At 46.8% G+C, this 18,376-nt stretch overlaps 1 protein-coding gene across 1 annotated transcript in view; it reads left to right on the forward strand.

The window, feature by feature from the left end:
- The first annotated feature begins 1,394 nt into the window (after positions 1–1,394).
- DOCK5 (dedicator of cytokinesis 5) overlaps positions 1,395–18,376 on the forward strand; it is a 68,922-nt gene continuing 51,940 nt past the window's right edge. The window contains exons 1-2 of the mRNA XM_061472422.1: positions 1,395–1,519; positions 16,240–16,323. Of these exons, the coding sequence (XP_061328406.1) occupies positions 1,477–1,519; positions 16,240–16,323 (127 nt within the window). The 5' untranslated portion in view covers positions 1,395–1,476. The remainder of the gene's footprint in view (positions 1,520–16,239; positions 16,324–18,376) is intronic.

Raw genomic sequence — 18,376 nt, forward strand, 5'->3', positions numbered from 1 at the left:
CTGTGTGTGTAACGTATTCATGGGCCACACATTCTTGACAGATGACAGATCACCACATATTGTTAGAAAAACAATTATACAATGATGCTGTAGCTAATAGTGACATCAAGCGTCCTTATGTTCAACGTTCTGCTTGCAAAGAACAAGTTTATTTGCTAGAGCAAATGTAAGTATTGTATTACTGATATACTCTGCCACTTAGAGGCACCAGTGAAGATCAAGGCAAATGAAACTTACTGGAAACACGGGAGAGTCTGGAGTATGGAACATGGGGCAGGGATGTGGGCTGAGACCAGGCACTAAGAAAAGATGTAGTTACTTGGAGCAACAGAGATCTGGTGAGAACCTGGATCTGCTCAGCTCAGACCTAACTCTCTGTGAGCCACCTGCTGCTGTGATTTGCAATGCTGCTGCATAATTCAGGGCCTAAGTAGTAGGTGTTACCCTTCCCAGGTTGCCAGCCCAGAAGCCAGCCGGTCTGGTCGAGGTCAGAGCACCAGCCCTGCCCTGCAGGAGCCCAGGCCATGAAAATACTTTATCATCAAGTCCTGGTTCCCAGCACCACGCTCAAGTGGAGGTTTAATGTCATCGAGTGCCAAGTCAATCTTGCAAACAAGAACATTGTGTCTTTAGCGGAGTGCAGTCCTGTGACCATTTTGCTGAGCCCTTGGAGTGCTTTTAAAATAACCTTTTTGTTTTCATAGAATCACAGCCTGGTTTGGGTTGAAGGGACCTCAGAGCTCATCCCACTCCAACCCCTGCCACAGGCAGGGACCCCTTCCACTGGAGCAGCTTGCTCCAAGCCCCTGTGTCCAACCTGGCCTTGAGCACTGCCAGGGATGGGGCAGCCACAGCTTCTCTGGGCACCCTGTGCCAGCGCCTCAGCACCCTCACAGGGAAGCTTCTGCCTAAGAGCTCGTCTCAGTCTCCCCTCTGGCAGCTTAAAGCCATTCCCCTTGGCCTGTCCCTACAGGCCCTTGTCCCAAGCCCCTCTCCAGGTTTCCTGTCGCCCCTTTAGGCACTGGAAGGCTGTTCCGAGTTGTGAATGCATGACTTTTACAGGTCTGTGTTTGTAACAGCGGCGCAATGCCTGCGCCTGTTCCCACCCGTGCACCGAGGGGCAGCATCCCCCATCCCGCCCGCCCCGTGGTCCCCGTTCTCTCCCCGTGCCCCACCAGCACCTTGCGGCAGCGCCTGGCGGCGGGGCGGGGCAGGGCGGGAGCAGGTGATCCCCGCCGGGGCGGGCAGAGCCGCCGCTTTCCCCCTCCTACCGCTGCCCGCCCTCCCTTCCCCTTCCCTCCCCTCTCCTCCGCTCGGCGCGGAGGGGCCGGCTCCGAAGTTGGGCGCTGCGGGAAGTTTGGTGCCATGGCGGAGCGGCGCGGGGCGCCCGGGCCCCGGCAGCGCGGCGGGGCGGCGGCGCTGAGCCGAGCCGAGCCACGCTGAGCCGAGGCGAGGCGAGCCGCGGGGACCGCCGGCATGGCCCGCTGGATCCCCACCAAGCGGGAGAAGTACGGGGTCGGTGAGTGCCAGCCCGCCCCCCCCCCCCAGCCCCGTCTGTCCCTTCCGCGCTCCGCTTGCTCCGCCGCTCGTCTCCGCGGGTCCTTCCCCCATCTCCAGCCCTTCCTTTGCTGCTGCACGCCCCTGGCTCGCTTGGCTCCCTGCGCTTTCTCAGCTCTCCATTCGGCCGGTGCTCTCCACCACTTCCAGGGGCAGCAGCGGGTGGTCACTGTGAGCCCGCGGGGATGGGGGCCGGGCTGTGTGTCCCGTTCGCACCCTGGGAGCGCGGGGGTGCTGGAATCGTGCGTGTTCCGGAGTGGCCTTTCGAGTTTTGCCTCTCCAGCATGTTTCACAGTGAAGAGTGCTCTAACATAGCAGCAAAAAATGACTGTTGTCTCATAAAGATGTGGCTGGAAAAAGTGCTGACAGGATACGAAGGTTGTAATGAGTGAATTCAGGACTGTGGGTGAGACCTTTGCAGGGGGTGGAAATCTTGACATAGGGCGAGGCATGGTGGAAGCTTGATTGACACCTTGTGCCTTCTGCCCTGTCTCCCTCGTGTAAAAGGAGAGTGTTGGGTGCTGGCTCGTTTTTCTCTAGGAGGAACCTAACCAGTGGTGTTGGTGGTGAGTTCTCCTTTCCTTGAGAGTTTGACAGATTGAAACCTGCCCAATGTTGAGGTTGCTTGTGAGGCTGGGCAGAGAAGAACAGACCGGAAACCGCTAATGGCACAAGCAACTTATGATTGGTTTAATGAGGAGGGATCTTCCGTGCTCCTTGTGCCACAGTGGGCTTCTTGATGTGAGAAAGATGCTGCCGTTCATGCAGGCAAAGTGTTAACCACGCAGCTGCCCTGAGTTTGGTCATTCCAGCTCAGCCCATGTGTTTAAAGGTAAAGAGCCTCATCCTGCGCTGTATTTCAGAGTGCATTTGAAATGGGTTCCCCATGTGATTTCACGGTGGGTTTGCAGAGAGGCAGCCTGCTTCTTGCAGGACTGTGGCTTGAGCTTCCCAGCTATTACCGCAGCCCAACCTTATCTGCTTTCTGCTCTGGTAACTGGGAGGGTGTGGAGTATTGTACGCCCTGAACTTTGTTTCTTCTGTGCAGGTAACAGCCCAGGCTGTTTACGTAGGGGAGCCTGTTTGTATGACTTGGTGAGGTTACTCTGAGCATCAGGAATTAAAAGGTTTTGGTTATTAGAATCAAACTCTGTAATGCTGGTACGATTGGCTGGATTATGATGGGTTTCTGAAGCACAGCTTTGAGCAAGGCTCTTCTACCTGAAGAATGGCCTTGGGCAGTGGGATGAATCAGAGGCACTCCTCTGGCTTTCTTTTTATTAGCTTCCGGGGTGGTATTTTGTGCTGGCTTGAGCCAACTGCTGCTGCTGACAGCTCCTCGCCCCAAAAGGGCACTGGCTTGTGAGTAAGCAGGGTGGGGGATAAACTGCCTCTGCCTGCACATCCCCTTACACCTGTGTGTTCAGGCAGCTTCAGATACTTCTTGCCCATGTATGCAGACACGTGAACCAAACTGACACAGAGTCTGCAATGCTTCAGCTCGTGCATTTAATTTGCAACCAGAACTGATAGGATTAACACACAGGCAGGCAAGAGAAGTATTTATGCAGAGACTGGCTTTATCAGGCAGCGTTTGCTACATGGCGTTAATGGAATAGTAATATTGCCTGTGTCAGCACCAGTGAGGCAGCAGGGCCAGGGCAGGGATTGTGCCCCTGCACTGGGCACTGGTGAGGCTGCACCTCGAGTCCTGTGCTCAGCTCTTGTCCCCTCACTACAAGAGAGACACTGAGGTGCTGGAGCGGGGCCAGAGAAGGGAATGGAGGTGGTGCAGGGCCTGGAGCACAAGTGTGATGGGGAACGGCTGAGGGACCTGGGGGGGTCAGATGGAGAAGGCTCAGGCGGGACTTGATCGCTCCCTGCAACTGCCTGACAGGAGGATGGAGCCAGGAGGGGCTGGGCTCTGCTCCTAAGGAACAAGGGATGGGACAAGAGGAAACGTCCTCAAGCTGCACCAGGGGAGGTTTAGATGCAGCTGAGGAGATTCCTTCCCCAAAGGGTGCTCAGGCATTGGAACAGGCTGCCCAGGGCAGGGCTGCAGTCACCGTCCCTTGGAAGTGCTTAGAAATAGTGTCTCCGAGGCCCTTAGTGAGATAGTGGCATTGGCAGTGCTGGGGCAGTGCTTGGCCTTGATGATCTTTAAGGCCTTTTCCAGCCCAGTTGATGCTATGATTGTCAACTTGAGGCTTGCAGACTTGTCAGGTTCCTGTCTGCAGTTGCATCCTGTGTGGTAGCCAAGCTTGTGCTTGGGTACCAGTCCTCACTGATTCTGTGCTGACTTCGAAGCAGTTGGTGAGGATTGAGAGGGAAGTGTGAGCTGCTGGGGCCAGTAATCTGCTTGCTGACCAAGGTACCTACTGGTGCCAGTTAGCAGGGTGGTTGTAGTGAGGGTAATGCCACTGGTTTGTACAATACAGGCCATGGGATGGTGACAGCTCCCATTCAGTGGTAGCGTGGGTAAGTTGCTAGTTGTGAAGTGTGAAGATACAAGTTCTTTTCAGACACGCTGTGGCTGTCAGTGATCTGTGCTTTGGAAACATGGAACTACTTGCATTTATTTTAAACATAACGCTGTAAATCGTACCAAAGCAGTAAGAAATTCCAAGAAGTGTGATTCCAGTGTGAGTCAATGTCACTCGTCTGCTCCTTGCACTTCAGTTCAGGGTGGTTTGTGTCCTGGATTATATTCTACACATTTTGTTGATTGTGGGATCAGATTGATTTGCTGCCTTCTAGTTTGTCCTCAATTGGTTAAGCCTTTACTGTGGATAGTACAGATGGCATATGGACTGTGTTTGAAATGGCAGACAGCAGAGAGTGCAAGATTGGGAGCTGCAGCGCTTTTAGGGAAGCATACGTGAGAGACAAATGGTTTACACTTTCTCACTTGCAGTGGGTTTGCAACCCAGTAACAGATGGGATTTGGGAAGCTTCAGCCTTGTAGAGGGACAAAAAGACTGCCGATCATCTGATGGGCAGCATCTTGCCTCTTTAAGCAGTGGGATTTTCTGGGTCTCGCAAAGCTTCCTTGCAGTGTGCTTCACCTCTTATTTGGGAAGGAAAGATACTGCCGGGAAAGGTTGAGAAATGTTGGGACAGCTTCTTTCCCAGCCTCTTCACATCCTGTTCCAGGGATTCCCATTTTGCCCTTCAAGTGTCTGCATGCACGCGTGACTGTTAGAAAAGGAATGGCCTGATTTGATCTGATTGCAGAAGTGTGGCCACTTGCTATGGCTGCAATACCTTAGCCAGGTGACCAAAGAAACTGTTTGTTATGGTGGCAAAAAGCCTTTGACTTTCAGTCCGTTATCTTCTATTCTATTGGTTTTTTTTCCCCTTTTGAATTGTTTTTTTGCTAAACTGGCAGGTAATTACCCCTAATGGTCATTTTCAAGCCATTACCTCTTTCCCTGCTGCAGGGACCTGAGCATGGGACTGTTCTTGTCGTGAAGAGGTATTTACTTTGTCAGAATACCATGTGGTGCTTGAGTTCTAATCAGCTGCATCATGTCTTAGGAATGGCAGTCATTTTTCAAATGTAAACCAGTGCCTGCCAGCTACACTTGTGATTTATGGGAGCAGAAATGCAAAGGAGCAGAGAGGAAGAGAGAGTGCTGCAGAATATGATTTTCTTACTAATGGTTTGATTTGTGATAACTTCTGATATGCTGAAGCCATCAGCTCTTGGCTTCGTGTTCAAACCTCGTATATCTTCTGCAAAGCTGGCTCAATGCAGTCTGATCAAAGGAGTTTCACAGGCCTGACAGTAGCACATCATGTCAGATTAGAGCACCACTCTATTTGTTTCAACTTGCTGCTTGCCTTGTGCCTCCCATTCCTGCAGGATGCTTCTAACTCAAGTCCACTGTTGTGCATCGGGACCCTGACAAGGGCTCTGGAAGGATGGAAGAGCCCATTCCTATTGCAGAAGTGTGCGTCTTCCTTTCTGTTGATAGAAACACTCCATACTCATTTTTTCTTCCATTTGCTTTATTGTGATCTGTGTCCAGATTGTCTTGTTGATGGCAATCCCAGCATTGCTTCCAGCAGGGAAAAGTGAAAACTTGGCATTGCTGACAGCAGAAGGTCTGGCTCTTCAAAGGAGCGGGCAACGCTTTCTTTCTGATTTGGTTCCCCAGTTTTTACTGCTGTATCTTGGTTTATTTGATGTCCAGGTTGGCGGTGCTGCTGCTCACTTCCACAGTCTGTCCTAGTTTTTGTTAATCCACATTATCCCAAGTCTATTTCCTCTTGCTTTTTGTGATTACTACTCTACTCCTTAAGTAGTTCCCTGTGAAACTAATCCTGTGGACTTCAAAGGCATTGCTGACATGAGCAAGACATGTCACCATTCCTTTCCTTATTCTTACTTTGAAAACCAGCATTTCTAGAAGTATCTGGTGAATTCTGGAGGTGTTGCTGCAATTAAAGTGGATCCCATTCTGGAAAGTGCTGAATCTGGGCAAAAAGTTCCTTGAGATACAGTGGGGATAATAACAGCTTCCTGCTCTTGGGAAGCTTGGTACTTTGATCCTCTAATAATAGAACAGTCTATCACTTCAGCTGTAAAGTTCTGATGCTGTTTCAGAATGTCATGAGCAAAAGTGGCCAATTAATGCTGAGAGAGTACTTTTTCCTTTTCCTTTATTAATGCAGGAGTAAGTAGCTTTAATATTGGAGACCTGATTCTTTTAGGTCTCCATTCTCAGTGGGGGTATCAAGCTGCAGAGAGATGGAGCTTAGTGGAAAGGTATGAAGTAGCTGTAGAAAGTGAAGAGAAAGCTGCAGTGCCAAATTCTTTATCTCTGTGCATCTCGTGCAGTTTAATGAAAACTGATGTGCTTACTGCAGATTGGAGTAGCTTGTTCCTCATTCTTCTGAATGGCAAAAGGATCAATATTCTTCTGTGGCTTTTTTCCTTGCAGAGCAAGACCTTTAGTTCCCAGCCAAGATTTCCTGTTCCTCATTTCAGCGCTGTTCTCCTGTTTGCCGTTTGCTTGTTACCTGAGATAGGTGGCAAGATAAAACTGCTTTGGAATGAAAGGTGTCTGGAGCTGTGGAGCTGTGCGTCTCTGGGCAGTGGCAACTCTCTGAGTGGGGCTTGTGTCATTTTGCAAGCATGAATCAATGAAACCACAGGCATCTGTTATGGGAGAGGAATCTGTTAGGAAGCCCGTGTTGAACGGGAAGGACTGGAGGTACAGCATCCAACTGCAATCCCTGTGGACATCAGAAATCCTGCCTGTCTCAGCCCTGCCAGCATGAGTTAGCTCAAGTGCTAGTTTCCATAGTGGTGCTGTCCAGTGGAGGTGAAGAGCTTCTTGGCAGCGTGTCCCAGGTTTCTTAAACTGCAGTGGGCAAAGCCATGCTATGAATTCTTCTCATTTAGATTGTCTGTCTCTCTCTGAGCACATAGATAGGAAGGGGAAGGTGTTGAAGGCCTGAGAACAGTTGGACAAAGATTTATGGCTGGAATTCTGGTGGGTCACATTTGTTTGCAGCTGATGAAGTGGGATCCCTTAGCTTTATATTCTCTGTGGGTCTATCAGCTTGAGTTTGGAGTCGATGCGTGTAGGTATGATGCTAAGCCAGGGACAAGGAGTTTTAACTCAAGTGAACTGTATGGTAAAGAGCAGCCTGTAGGCAGAGTTGGGCTCCATGCGCCAGTGCTGTACTCATTAGACCTCCTCTTCACCCTAACTCCCCCTGGAACGAATGCAAACAGCAGGACTCATTAAGATAGTGGTTCTCTTGGTTCTGTACAGCAGTATTTCCAGGTTTTCTTTCTACTCCCTTTGATGTTTTGCCCAGTAAGAACTAGGACAGTAATTTAAAGCCAGTGGCAAATTTACTTAACTCTTTTGAAAGTGCCACACGCTTTCAAGTTGGGAATTAGCTGAGGTGTCCAATTTATCAAGTGATGGGGTTTTGCTCTTACAAATCTGCTTGAAGATTTCATTGCAAAAGTTCTCGTACTTCGTGTATCTGAACACCAGTTGCACGTTTGCAGGCTTGAAGGGGAAAAGAAAGGTTATTACGGATAGACTTGGTAAAATTCATTTGCAGCCTCTATACTGTAAATGAGCGTTTGTTCCTTCACAGACCATAGAAATGGAGATGTTCCACATCAGAGGTTACTCTTGTGGACACTGGATTTCAGACCTCTGGTAGGTATATGCAGTTGTTAAAGCCAGAATGTAAGTACCACAATACTCAGAAGACCCCTTCTTTTGTAGAGGACAACCTAAAGACTGGTTGTGTGCCTGTTTTCTTCTGCATCTCTTTCTCTAAAATGCACAGCACAGGGAAGATGGATAACACTTAAGTTTATTGAATTCCCATGATCCCAGTGGGCCTGAACACAAACCAGATTCTGATTCAGCTGAAGCCAGTGCAGTCCTGTTGATTTCTGTGCTCAAATGATATTTGTTATGGGGTTAAAATGATTGCTCTAAAAGACAAGACTATGATTTAATATATTTTGGGGAGAAAACTAATCATTCAGGCTAGATGTTACTGCTCAGATTTCAAAGAGGCAGGATAAAGCTCCAGGGCTTGGAAGAAATGCACCTTACAATAATATCAAACGCCCTTTAACCTAATAAGATCTATAAGGCTCCTGTCATTGTGGTATCTAGTTCTTGTAGCCTCGCCAGGAGATGAAAAGGAGCAGTTTAGTCTTGTATCCTGCATGCTGAGAAGGTCACTGTGTTACAGGGAAAGCAGTTGAATGTACATCTTAGTAAAGGAATGAAGTGATTAAGCACACGAGATAGATGTTTTGTGAAATTAGAGCTGGTGGAAGATCAGCTTTGACAGCAGCAGATCTGAGGTTTCTCTGTAGCAAAAGCAGCATTGGGAGCTCTGGCTGCACCCTTTTCCTCCTTGAGCCAACTTACACTGCTCGGTCTTGAGCACCCCTAACCCAGAATGGCAGTTCAGCATCACTGTCTGCCTCTGTGTCAACGGGAGGATATGGCTCAGTGAAACTGCAACATCTGCCAGCAGCTGGGTTGAGAACCCTTAAGTCCAGGACCACCTTCCAGACTGGACAAGCAGTGTGTTGTCATCTTTTTGCACTTGGAAGCTGCTTTTGGTACGCGAGTTCCAAGCTGGGTACTCCTGCATCTGTTCATTCCACCGCAACACTGACATGCTATTGCATTTTTGGTTAGCTTGAATCAGCCACAGCTGAAACACGCCCTAGCCTCTAAAACTCTTTTACACTGTGGCTAACACCTCATTGTTTTATCTTCCCTTCTTATGTCTGAGCACTGTGAGGTGTTCTCACTGACTGCAGGAAGTAGATGGAGGCTGCTAATGCAGTGGGAGCCAAGGGCATTTCTCTAACCCCCAGCCGAAGTGATGTTGCAGAAAAACCTACATGGTTGTTGTGTAAAGAGGTATCAAGAGAGCCTGATAAAAGTTCACAGAAGTGTGAATCTCCAAGTAGAGAGGCTGGGCTGTTTTCTTTTTCCATCTGTGCATCTGCAAAGGGGGACATTTCATGATGTTCCAGGGAGACTGGAATTGCAGGCCTGGGGGGTTTCCATTGATGTTTTCTTCTATCAAGCACCAGATTGGGTATATTCAGGAGCAGGCTGGCTCTTACCCTGCTCGTACTGATTTATTTCTCCATTGGCTCACGCCACTCCCTCTTACTCCAGACATAAACTGAGACAGATAATGCAGATTAATTCTTTATCGGAGCTTAAAATCCCTAAGGGCCCGTTAGAGAGTAAATATGAAAAGGAAGCAGAGAGCCTAGTGAAGGAGATGCCACAGCCAACGATTTGTGCGTGGGTTACCCATATGTGCAGTAAATGCATACTGTCGTGTCCTCTGGCTCTGCTATGCGTTATTCTGGTACACATTTGCTGTAAGGTGGTCTATGTGTATAAAACCAGCAGAGCTTTAACTCCATGTTAAGATGGATAGAAAGGAAAACTGAGCTTTGGGAGATGGGGGCTGCTGTGTAACTTTTGAGGGCAGGATGGGTTATTGCAAATCCTGGAAGCTCTGAGTTGATTCAGGGTGAAGGCAGAGTGGGTTCTGTGTAAGTGTATTTGGAGAGACTTGTTTTCGGGTGTGTATCTCTGTCAATATTGCAGTATAAATGCATTTTGAGAACAGAATCTCCCTTATTTTCCTACAGCTGCTGTGGTATAAACACTGCAACAAATATTTAAGGGGAAGATGACTAATAGGAATTCTGCAGACATGAAAAGATGGAGATTATTTCTTTTTCCTTTATAATCAGTATGTCTCTTGCTTCAGCAGTTCTAAATCATCTCAGTTTGCCTGATCTGAATCTATGAAGCTCTAAATGAAATACATGGACTAATTTGCCACTGGGTCTGCCACTTGCTCCAGAGCATTGTTATGGAACTGACTGTGGTTGGAGTCTGTAGAGATTAAAGACACAGGAGACCATTAGATCATCTAGTTGGAGCCCTTGGGTGATGCTTGTGAAGCCATCTCTATTCGCAGGGGCTGAGTTTGTTCAGTTGGGGTTTTTTAAAGCAATTCAGGCTTTAAGAGATGAAACCATTGATCCTAGAATCTGATCCAGTGTATGATGGAGAGATGCGAGTATCCACAAGTTGAGGATGGCATGAGTGAACGAGAGTCTTCCTCAGTCCCAGGTTTGGAAATCAGTCTGTGCATGACACTCTGAAAAACATTAGATTATTTGCCCATCCCACCCCCAGGGTAATATTCTGTTATTCAGAGGAAATCAGGAAAACCCTACCAGGTTTTTGGTGCACTGTGCATCAGAAGGAAGGCAGATACCATTCCTTGTCCTGGGCACATAAGCAGGTAGCACCCTGTTTGGGTTTGGTTATTGGAATAGTCTTAGGTGGGAACTGCAAGTGTAGGAAGCATGTCAGGGACAGTGGATGTTCCTGCTTCTCTCCTGGTCCTCAAAGGAAAGGAACGAATACAGAAACTTGATGGTTACTGAACCCAAATTAGACAGGCAATGCCATATCCTCCTGCATAGGCGGGGGTATGATTCCTCCATTGATTTAATGCCCTTTTTAAAGATTATAGAACCCTGGAATGATTTGGGTAGGAAGGGACCTTAAAGCTCATCCAGTCCCAACCCCTGCCACGGGCAGGGACACCTTCCACTAGAGCAGCTTGCTCCAAGCCCTGTCCTTGAACACTTCCAGGGATGGGATAACCAAGTTTAAGGATAAGTAAAAGTCTTTCCAGGTGTATTCCTGTGTGTGAGGCCAGCCTGAAATTTGAAGTACAGAAGATGTTAAAGATCCACCTCCAGCTCATCATGTGTTTGAGGTCTCATGATGGCTGTTAATGAGAGCATTTCCATCCGTGTAATCCTGCTGTTCTGCATTATTTGCATTCAGAATGCTAAGCAGTCACTTGGAGCTTTGTGTGGAACCCGGCATCAACCCATTCAGGAGTGATTTTTCTCATAACCAGTTAATGTGCATGTTTCCAGTGGTGAACTGTGGCTTACTTTTTTGGTTTTGAAGTCATCTGACATCTGAATCTTCATTATGCTATTCTCAATTCTTCAGACACAAATTCCTGGGAAGCTACAAGAGCATTTTTGCTCCAACATCAAAAAGCCTTTGTTCCTATTAAGAATTAATTCCTTGGGCAGTTCCTTGTCTTTTAAATAAAGCCACTGTTTTTTTGGTTACATCTTGGCAGCAGAGAGCATACCAGGCTTCTCCGAACGGGGCGTCCAGCAGAAATGCCATGGCTTAATACAGGGGTCTGCAGCAGAAAAGCACATACTTCTGTTTCTGTACAATGGTTCTTGACTCTTCAGTTGAAAGATGTAATGGGACAAAGTCTGGTTATTGCAAGAGCTCTGAATGTGATTCTTTGTTCAGAGGAAGCAAGGCACGGCCCTCTCCTATCAGATAGTGGTGAGGGCAGGCTGCAGAGAAGTGGGACATGGTATTTGGAAGCGGTTATCGTGTCTGTGATGGGTGGAGGGGTGGTTATTTTGAGCCAAGTTAGAGATAATGGATCTTGCAGTGGCTCTGCTTTTCAGGCCAATAATCCACATTTGAAATGCATTTGAACAAGTTATTGAGGGGAGGATTCCGTTTTGTTCTGCTCGGAATTACACACAAAATAGTACGTGACAGTTTCTGCCTCATTCACTTGTTTCAGATGGTTTAGCTTCACTTCACTGTTAGAACAGTCCTGAAAATGAGTTACTCTTGGGGTTAAAATGGGTCTAGGAATTAATACTTGATTTTCACCTCTGGGTGTGCTGCAGATGAACAGGATGATGTTCAGTTTTCCTGCCCCCAGTTCCTCCACATGCAGAAGAGACTGGTCACTGGCTTTCTGCCCTGCATCACTGGTACTGTGTGACAGACACGGTATGAATGCAGGCGATCACTTACCCAGGTGTGTGATGGCTCTTTAAAGCCAGATGTATATGTGGCACTGGAGCCCACTACACCACCACCTTCCTTCCATGTGGATGCTGTAGGCAGGCACTGAAGAAAAGAGCCTGACTTTCATGGGATCTGGTTTCACTGAAAACAAGAGCTGCTCCATGAGTTGCTTAACAGACCTCTTGGAAATGAAGGCTCCTCCCAGGGCTCTTGGACAAAGTGAAGCACTGTGGGTTTTCAAAGTGTGTTTTGGTTTTGGGTTTTCTTTGTAACACAGTTTTGCTGCTTCTCATTTCTCCCCTATGCATGACGTTGAGGCTTCAAGTGCCACTCTCTGGGGTTGCACAGAAATGTGCTGTGGGTAGTCTGCTGTCTTCATGCAACTGGAGGGAGTGACATACCTAAACCTGCTCTTCCCATCATAATGCTGCTGTGTGCCAGCCCACATCACGCTCTGTGCCTTCTCAGAAACATCCAGCTCCCTGTTAGTCATTGCTCAGAGCCCTGGCTGCCCTGGAAAGCCCAGGTTTCCTGCCTCTGCTTTCCTTTTGTGTAGCCCTTGGTTCTGGGATGACTGTTGTGTGATGCTTCAGAGGAGAGCAGTGTACCCCACATGCAGCGTGCATGCCCTGTTGTGCAATGCCTTTAAAGTTCCTTCTCCATCTGCTCTGAGGAATCACCTTCTGCCCCGAAGCATGAAAATCGCTTCTCCTTATCTTCACCTCCATTACTCTGGCTGCTGTCATCAGTCATAAAGTTATCTGTTGCCCTTTTCAAACCAGCCCCAATGTTGACTCCTCTGACCTTCCCTCCTAATGAATTCCATGGGCTGGATGCACTGCAGAAAAAAACATTTCTTAGACTTCCCACTCATCAAACTGGGGACTGTAGATGAAATAATTCCTTATATTGCCTCTAGTTATGCTCAAAAGAATGTGATCTCAAACAAACCCACTATCTCCTTCTTGTGGCTCGTGTTCTCCACCTCTGCCTCTTTATTTGTATTGAATTTGCTAGACCTGAGTGCTGCTTTTCATTCAGGATGATAAAAGGAAGGAATCACTGTTCTAAAGTGAATTTCAAAGGACAAAATCTCTAAACTCAAGTTTAGCTTGAAGCAGAAAGACTTCACTGTAGATATTCCTGCGCATTTGGGGACAGAAGTCTCTATTTTTTTTTCCCTTTTCCATTCTTGTTGCTGTCAGGATTTATATGAAGGATTTTGGTATTTTCATGCCACGACCATGCTTGTTATGTGCAGCTTCCTTTTCCTTTCAAGTCTGCGAGAGGTCAGATTAAATACACACAAGGAAAAAGAGGCGAAGCAGTTCAAATAACTGCAGATGGACTCTTTGGGACAGGAGTGACATCAAGCAGGAAGCATCAGTAAAGCTCCCAGGGAAAATATGCCAGCAATTTGTCTTTTATAACCTTGTGCATAACCATCGGGTAGGAGATTTTATATACAGTGACCCTCTGCTCTTGCTTAATTCAGTCCAGCAAAGCAAGATACTACCACTCTTGTCTTGTTTTGGATGTGCAGAAATGGTTCCTTTAGCTTTTAAGTGCTACACATGGGATCTGAAACCTTTCTGGTAGAGAAGGGAAAGAGAAGGGAACTGCAGTGTTCAGTTCTCTGATTTGTGGCTATCTTTGGGGACGGGAACTGCACTGCTCAGTTCTCCCTCTTCTTGGGGCCGTTGTGCACTTGGGGTTTGAATTAGTTGTGTGTTCTCAAAAGAAAGGCTTGTCTGATGGCCGCCCACCTTTCCGTGGGACACTGGATGCTGCTCAGACTGCTTTTGTCTGAGGCTGAAGCAGCAACTTATGGAAAAATACAGCCTGGTATTTATATAATGCTGTTTGTCCCACAGAAACCCAAGGCATCTAGAAACTGGGTGGAGGAATCCCTCTCCATGCGAGCACATGTGCATTTGTAACCAGGAGCCATTTCTCATGGCGAATGAGGACAGGAATCCCAAGCAGTGTGTTAGGACAGAAATCGAGGCAGTCCAGCTGTAGCCACAGGAGGAGACAGAGTGTAATCAGCCAAGTTAGAAATTGTCAAAGATGCTCTCCTTTAAATCTTGGAAGCCTGTTGACAGTGCTGGGGGATTATTGATGTCCATAGAGTGTGTGATGCCTGGACTTCACCTGGGGAATGGCAGCTCTGGGTAGTGCAGCGTCCCAGTAGCCAGCAGTGACTCCAAAGGAAGCCCAGATTGTTTTATCCATCCACACTGCTTCCTGCTGCACCTTGGGGAGGTTTGGACGTGTCCCATCCAAGTCATGGATTGCGACATCGCTCCTTAGCGCTGGGGATTTGGCAGGTTCGCTGCAGCAGAAGGCATGGCCACAGGGCTTCACTTCCCTTTGGGGTGGGTGCTGCACTTTGCTGCTGACTCCTGCAGTCCCTGGCAGGGTTATTTTCTCTCTCTGGCAGAACAGTTTCTCTTTAACTGAATCAAATACAATCTTAACCAGTTCTGACCATTCCTGATCTTGGCGTCTGTCAAAACAAGGTCGTTTTAATGGATTACTGTGAGCTACTCCTGTGTATGTTCGTGTTTGCCTTTGGTCATAAACATTATCCCGATTTTTCTGCAAAGATGTTGATGGGATTTTTACTTCTGGGCCTATTCTGGGGCCTTTAAGATGTCTAAACTGAATATCCAGATTACCAAGTTCTTCATTTCTTAATCTTAGCCAAGCTTTTATGTCTTGGCCTACAACACCGTTGCAGGGAGGGAGAGGAAACTGGACGTAAAAGCCTTAGGAGCAAAAGTCCAGCAACATTCCTGTGACCCACTGGAAAACAACATCATGGATTCAGCCCATCCTCTGTGTGAATCTCTGCAGGCACTGGGGTTATAGTAGGCATGAATTAGAGCCACTGAGAACAAACACGGCCCCTGCAGCGTAAGGAAAGAAGTATGTGTTTGTGATCAGGGTCTATTTCAGATCCTGCAGGGAATTCACGTCTCCTGCCTGCTTCTCTGGGATTATTTATAGTTAGAAGCTGGTGTATGTGAGGGAATTTCCGGTGTGGTGAGCCACAGTCATTTGTTTGTGCTGGATCCTTTCCAGGAGGCAATATACCTCCTCCTGATGGAAATGATAGGCACTGGATGGGAATTTCCTGACAGGAGAGCTCCATTTATTGAATTTACAGAGTTCTTCAAGCACAACCCTTCTGAATCTGCAGGATTTTCCCAGAGCCCCCTGCAAACCTTTTGCATCATTGATTTGCCTTCTTAAAACTCAACCCTTGTGCTTCTTTCAGTAATAGGTTTCCTTGGGGTGTGTAAATATGGCACTTGTGTGTGTTGAGGGGGTTGTGTTGCTGCATTTGAGATGTGAACTGTGCTTAAACCGGTGTTATAAAGAAAGAAGTAAGATAATCTCATTAAGTGGAGGAGTGCTCTGTTCTGATTCAATTCATTGAACCATAGCAAAGCATTGTCCTGGCTGCTTTTTCTCTCTTTTTACCTGCATTGGTTTGAAAGCAAACTCAGATTAAGCTTTCTCACCTTAGAAGCCTGCAGCAGCTCTGAGAAAAGCTTTTCTGCTTTGCCCAGTGAATCTGTGCACCTCAAGAAAGTTCCAGAGAAAAAGCAGTTTAGAAGCTTGGGCTTCTGGACTTAATCCTATTCCCACTGGGAAGCCGATAAGCATTTGGATTAGCTTTGTCTTTGGTAGGGATTAAATTTGCAGAGAATCTCAAGTTTTCATGCAAAGATTGGCTCTTGTCTGGGAAGAGCCTTTAGCAGTGAATAGTCAGAGACATTTAGGATAGAATAGTGCCAGTTTTCCTTAGGACACCCAATTGATGTTGTTTTGCCAGCACTTGTGAGTGCTACACTGCAGTTACTGCTGTGAAATGCTGGTCAGAAATCACCATTACCTCACTGATCCCTAACCTCTGTGTGAGGCAGTGGTGACCTTTGCTGGGCAGGTTGTCAGTGAAGTGACAGGAGACAGCTTCTGCATGGAGTGTCACAGATCTGTGTTCTTAAAGGTAAAAGACAAACTTTGTTGGCTGTTAAATGATGTTTATTGTCCTTGCAGGAGACGATGATAGGATCTGGAAATAGATATGCTACATGCTTTTCTGGTGTATTATATACACAGGACAGCAAGGGGACTTCATAGTGCTTTGTCAAAATCATGTTCTGCCTTTGACATGTGCCGTGATACCAGATTTCAATATCTGGTCACTTCACAGCTTTCATGACAGTGGGTCTCATTTCTCTCTCCCCCTCTTCCTCTTTAGCCATCTACAATTACGATGCTGTGCAAGATGTGGAGCTCTCCTTGCAAGTTGGTGATACAGTTCACATTCTGGAGATGTATGAAGGTAGGTCGCAGCTCATTTCCAAGTACTTTGCAGTGGTTTTTGAAAATAAATGTAGGAAATTCAGATATTCTTTTAAAAGAATACAAATTTCAGGTCTAGATTTTCAACTTCCAGTATGTCTAAAAGCACAAAACTTGCTGGATGCACTTTATTGTTAAAGCTGTATTAAAAGGCATAAACCACAGGAGCAGCAATCAGATCTACACTGCTCCTGGCAGAGGTTTGTCAAGGTAACGTGTCACTGGTATCCCTAGGCAGCACTGCAAGAGAAACTCTTACTTCTGGCTGTTATTCCTGTTTTCACCCCACACCTGCTTACCCTGGCTCCTTCATGTGCCAGGCCTCCTTCTAGAGTCATGTGATGAACTGATCCAGCTAGAAAAGAGTAATAATTAAAAAGAAAAGTAGCTTTTAACCTCAATTATTGCTTTGATCTGAGACAGCGGAGGCAGTGGATGAAAGGAGAGGAGAGGCCAGGTCTAATTGTTCCGAAAGGAATGTTGGTTTAAGCCATAACATCATGAGCTGGCATTGTGTGTTTTAAAATGCCTCCAGTTATAGAGCTCCCATGCCTTTTTTAGGCTGTTTCTCCTAGTACTTTACTGGAAAGTTCTTCATGATACCTACCTTAATGTAAAACTTCTTGCAGAAAGGAAAACAAACTCCCTGTTATAAACAAGATGCAAATCACACTTGTGCTTCAGATCTGCTTCTGCTGAATGAAGACTGCAGTATTAGGAATGGAACACAGCCATTGAGTTATTTTACAGAATGTACTAGAAGGCTCTCCAAAATTGAAACACTCTTCCCAAAATACAAACTCAGTCGTTTTCACAAGCAGCAGCAGGACTCAATGTACAAAACCTCTTCAGGAGCTCTGCTGGGAGCAGCAAGCTGCTTGTTAAGCATTTTGTTCGTAGCCAACTGTTCCTTTTCCATTTCTCTTTGACCTTGACACTGGAAACAGCCAAGTCCTACATGTCAAAGCATAATGTGGTGCTGGAGTGTGTTTTTACACTCATTTGTGTGATAGTGGTGAGTGCGTTTGGTAGAGAGAGAGGGAGAAAGGGAATAAACTCTGTATACAATAGTACTAACTTAGGAACTGAGTTTGTGGAAAGGCACAAGGAAGAGGGAGCATCAGGGATGAAAATTGCCCTCATGAAGAGGCTGCGTTTTGTACTTCCCATAATGTTGAGCTAATTTTTTGTCCTTTTTTAAAGCAACATCATTTTTCAATCTTATTGCTTGGTTTCTAATTGGCTGTTTAATGGAGAGACAGTCAAGAATAGAAAGTGAATGGCATCCCTTCTTCTACCTGACATATCCCAGGTTGGAACTTCAGCTGGAAAAGACTGACTGTAAACTGTTTGGGCAAGTGGATGTGTTTTGACTGTTTTCATATGCTGAGCCATCAGTGTGGCATCCTCATTTGAGACTGAGCACCTAGGAGTTACTGCACTACAACTGAGTACTCCTCCTGGAAAGACCAGCCAAAAATCCAGGCCAGGCACGTGTGAATCTGAAGTAAGAGATGCAGATTGCTTCTGAGACCGTAGCTCTGCTGTGGCTCTGGTCTTGTTTCCCATAAATTCATCTTTAGAACTCCAAATTCTGATACTCTGTCTGCCTGGGAGGAAATTCTTAGGTCCCATTGTATCCGTTTTCCTTTCTTTTGGGACATGAGCTTTCAGCTTTGTTTCTGGGTATCTGTGGGTTGTGTTTCTGAGGATTAGTGTTCCCACAGGCAGCTTTTTCCACTTTCTTCTCTTGCTGATGATGTGAACTTCCAAATACAGCTCCAGGCTGATGGAAGCGGGGTTTTGTTCCCTCATCACTGCTCTTATCTGGGTACACAAGTCCCAGTTTAGAAAAAGGTTCCATTTAACCAGGGCGTTGGCTTTGCAAGAAGAAAGGCCCTGGGGTGCCTTGTGAAGTCCTTTTCTTAGTGTGTACATTTAGGGAATGAAGGAGGAGTTTTCCAGGGTTGTCCAGATGCTGTCATGTAGTGGTAATAGCCACTTGGAAAATCTTACTCCCTGCTATTGTTCCC

This window comes from Pezoporus flaviventris, unplaced genomic scaffold (assembly GCF_033815535.1).
Source record: "Pezoporus flaviventris isolate CSIRO_AGI_PZ_B2104156 unplaced genomic scaffold, CSIRO_AGI_Pfla_v1 ptg000071l, whole genome shotgun sequence".
Lineage (NCBI taxonomy): Eukaryota > Metazoa > Chordata > Aves > Psittaciformes > Psittacidae > Pezoporus > Pezoporus flaviventris.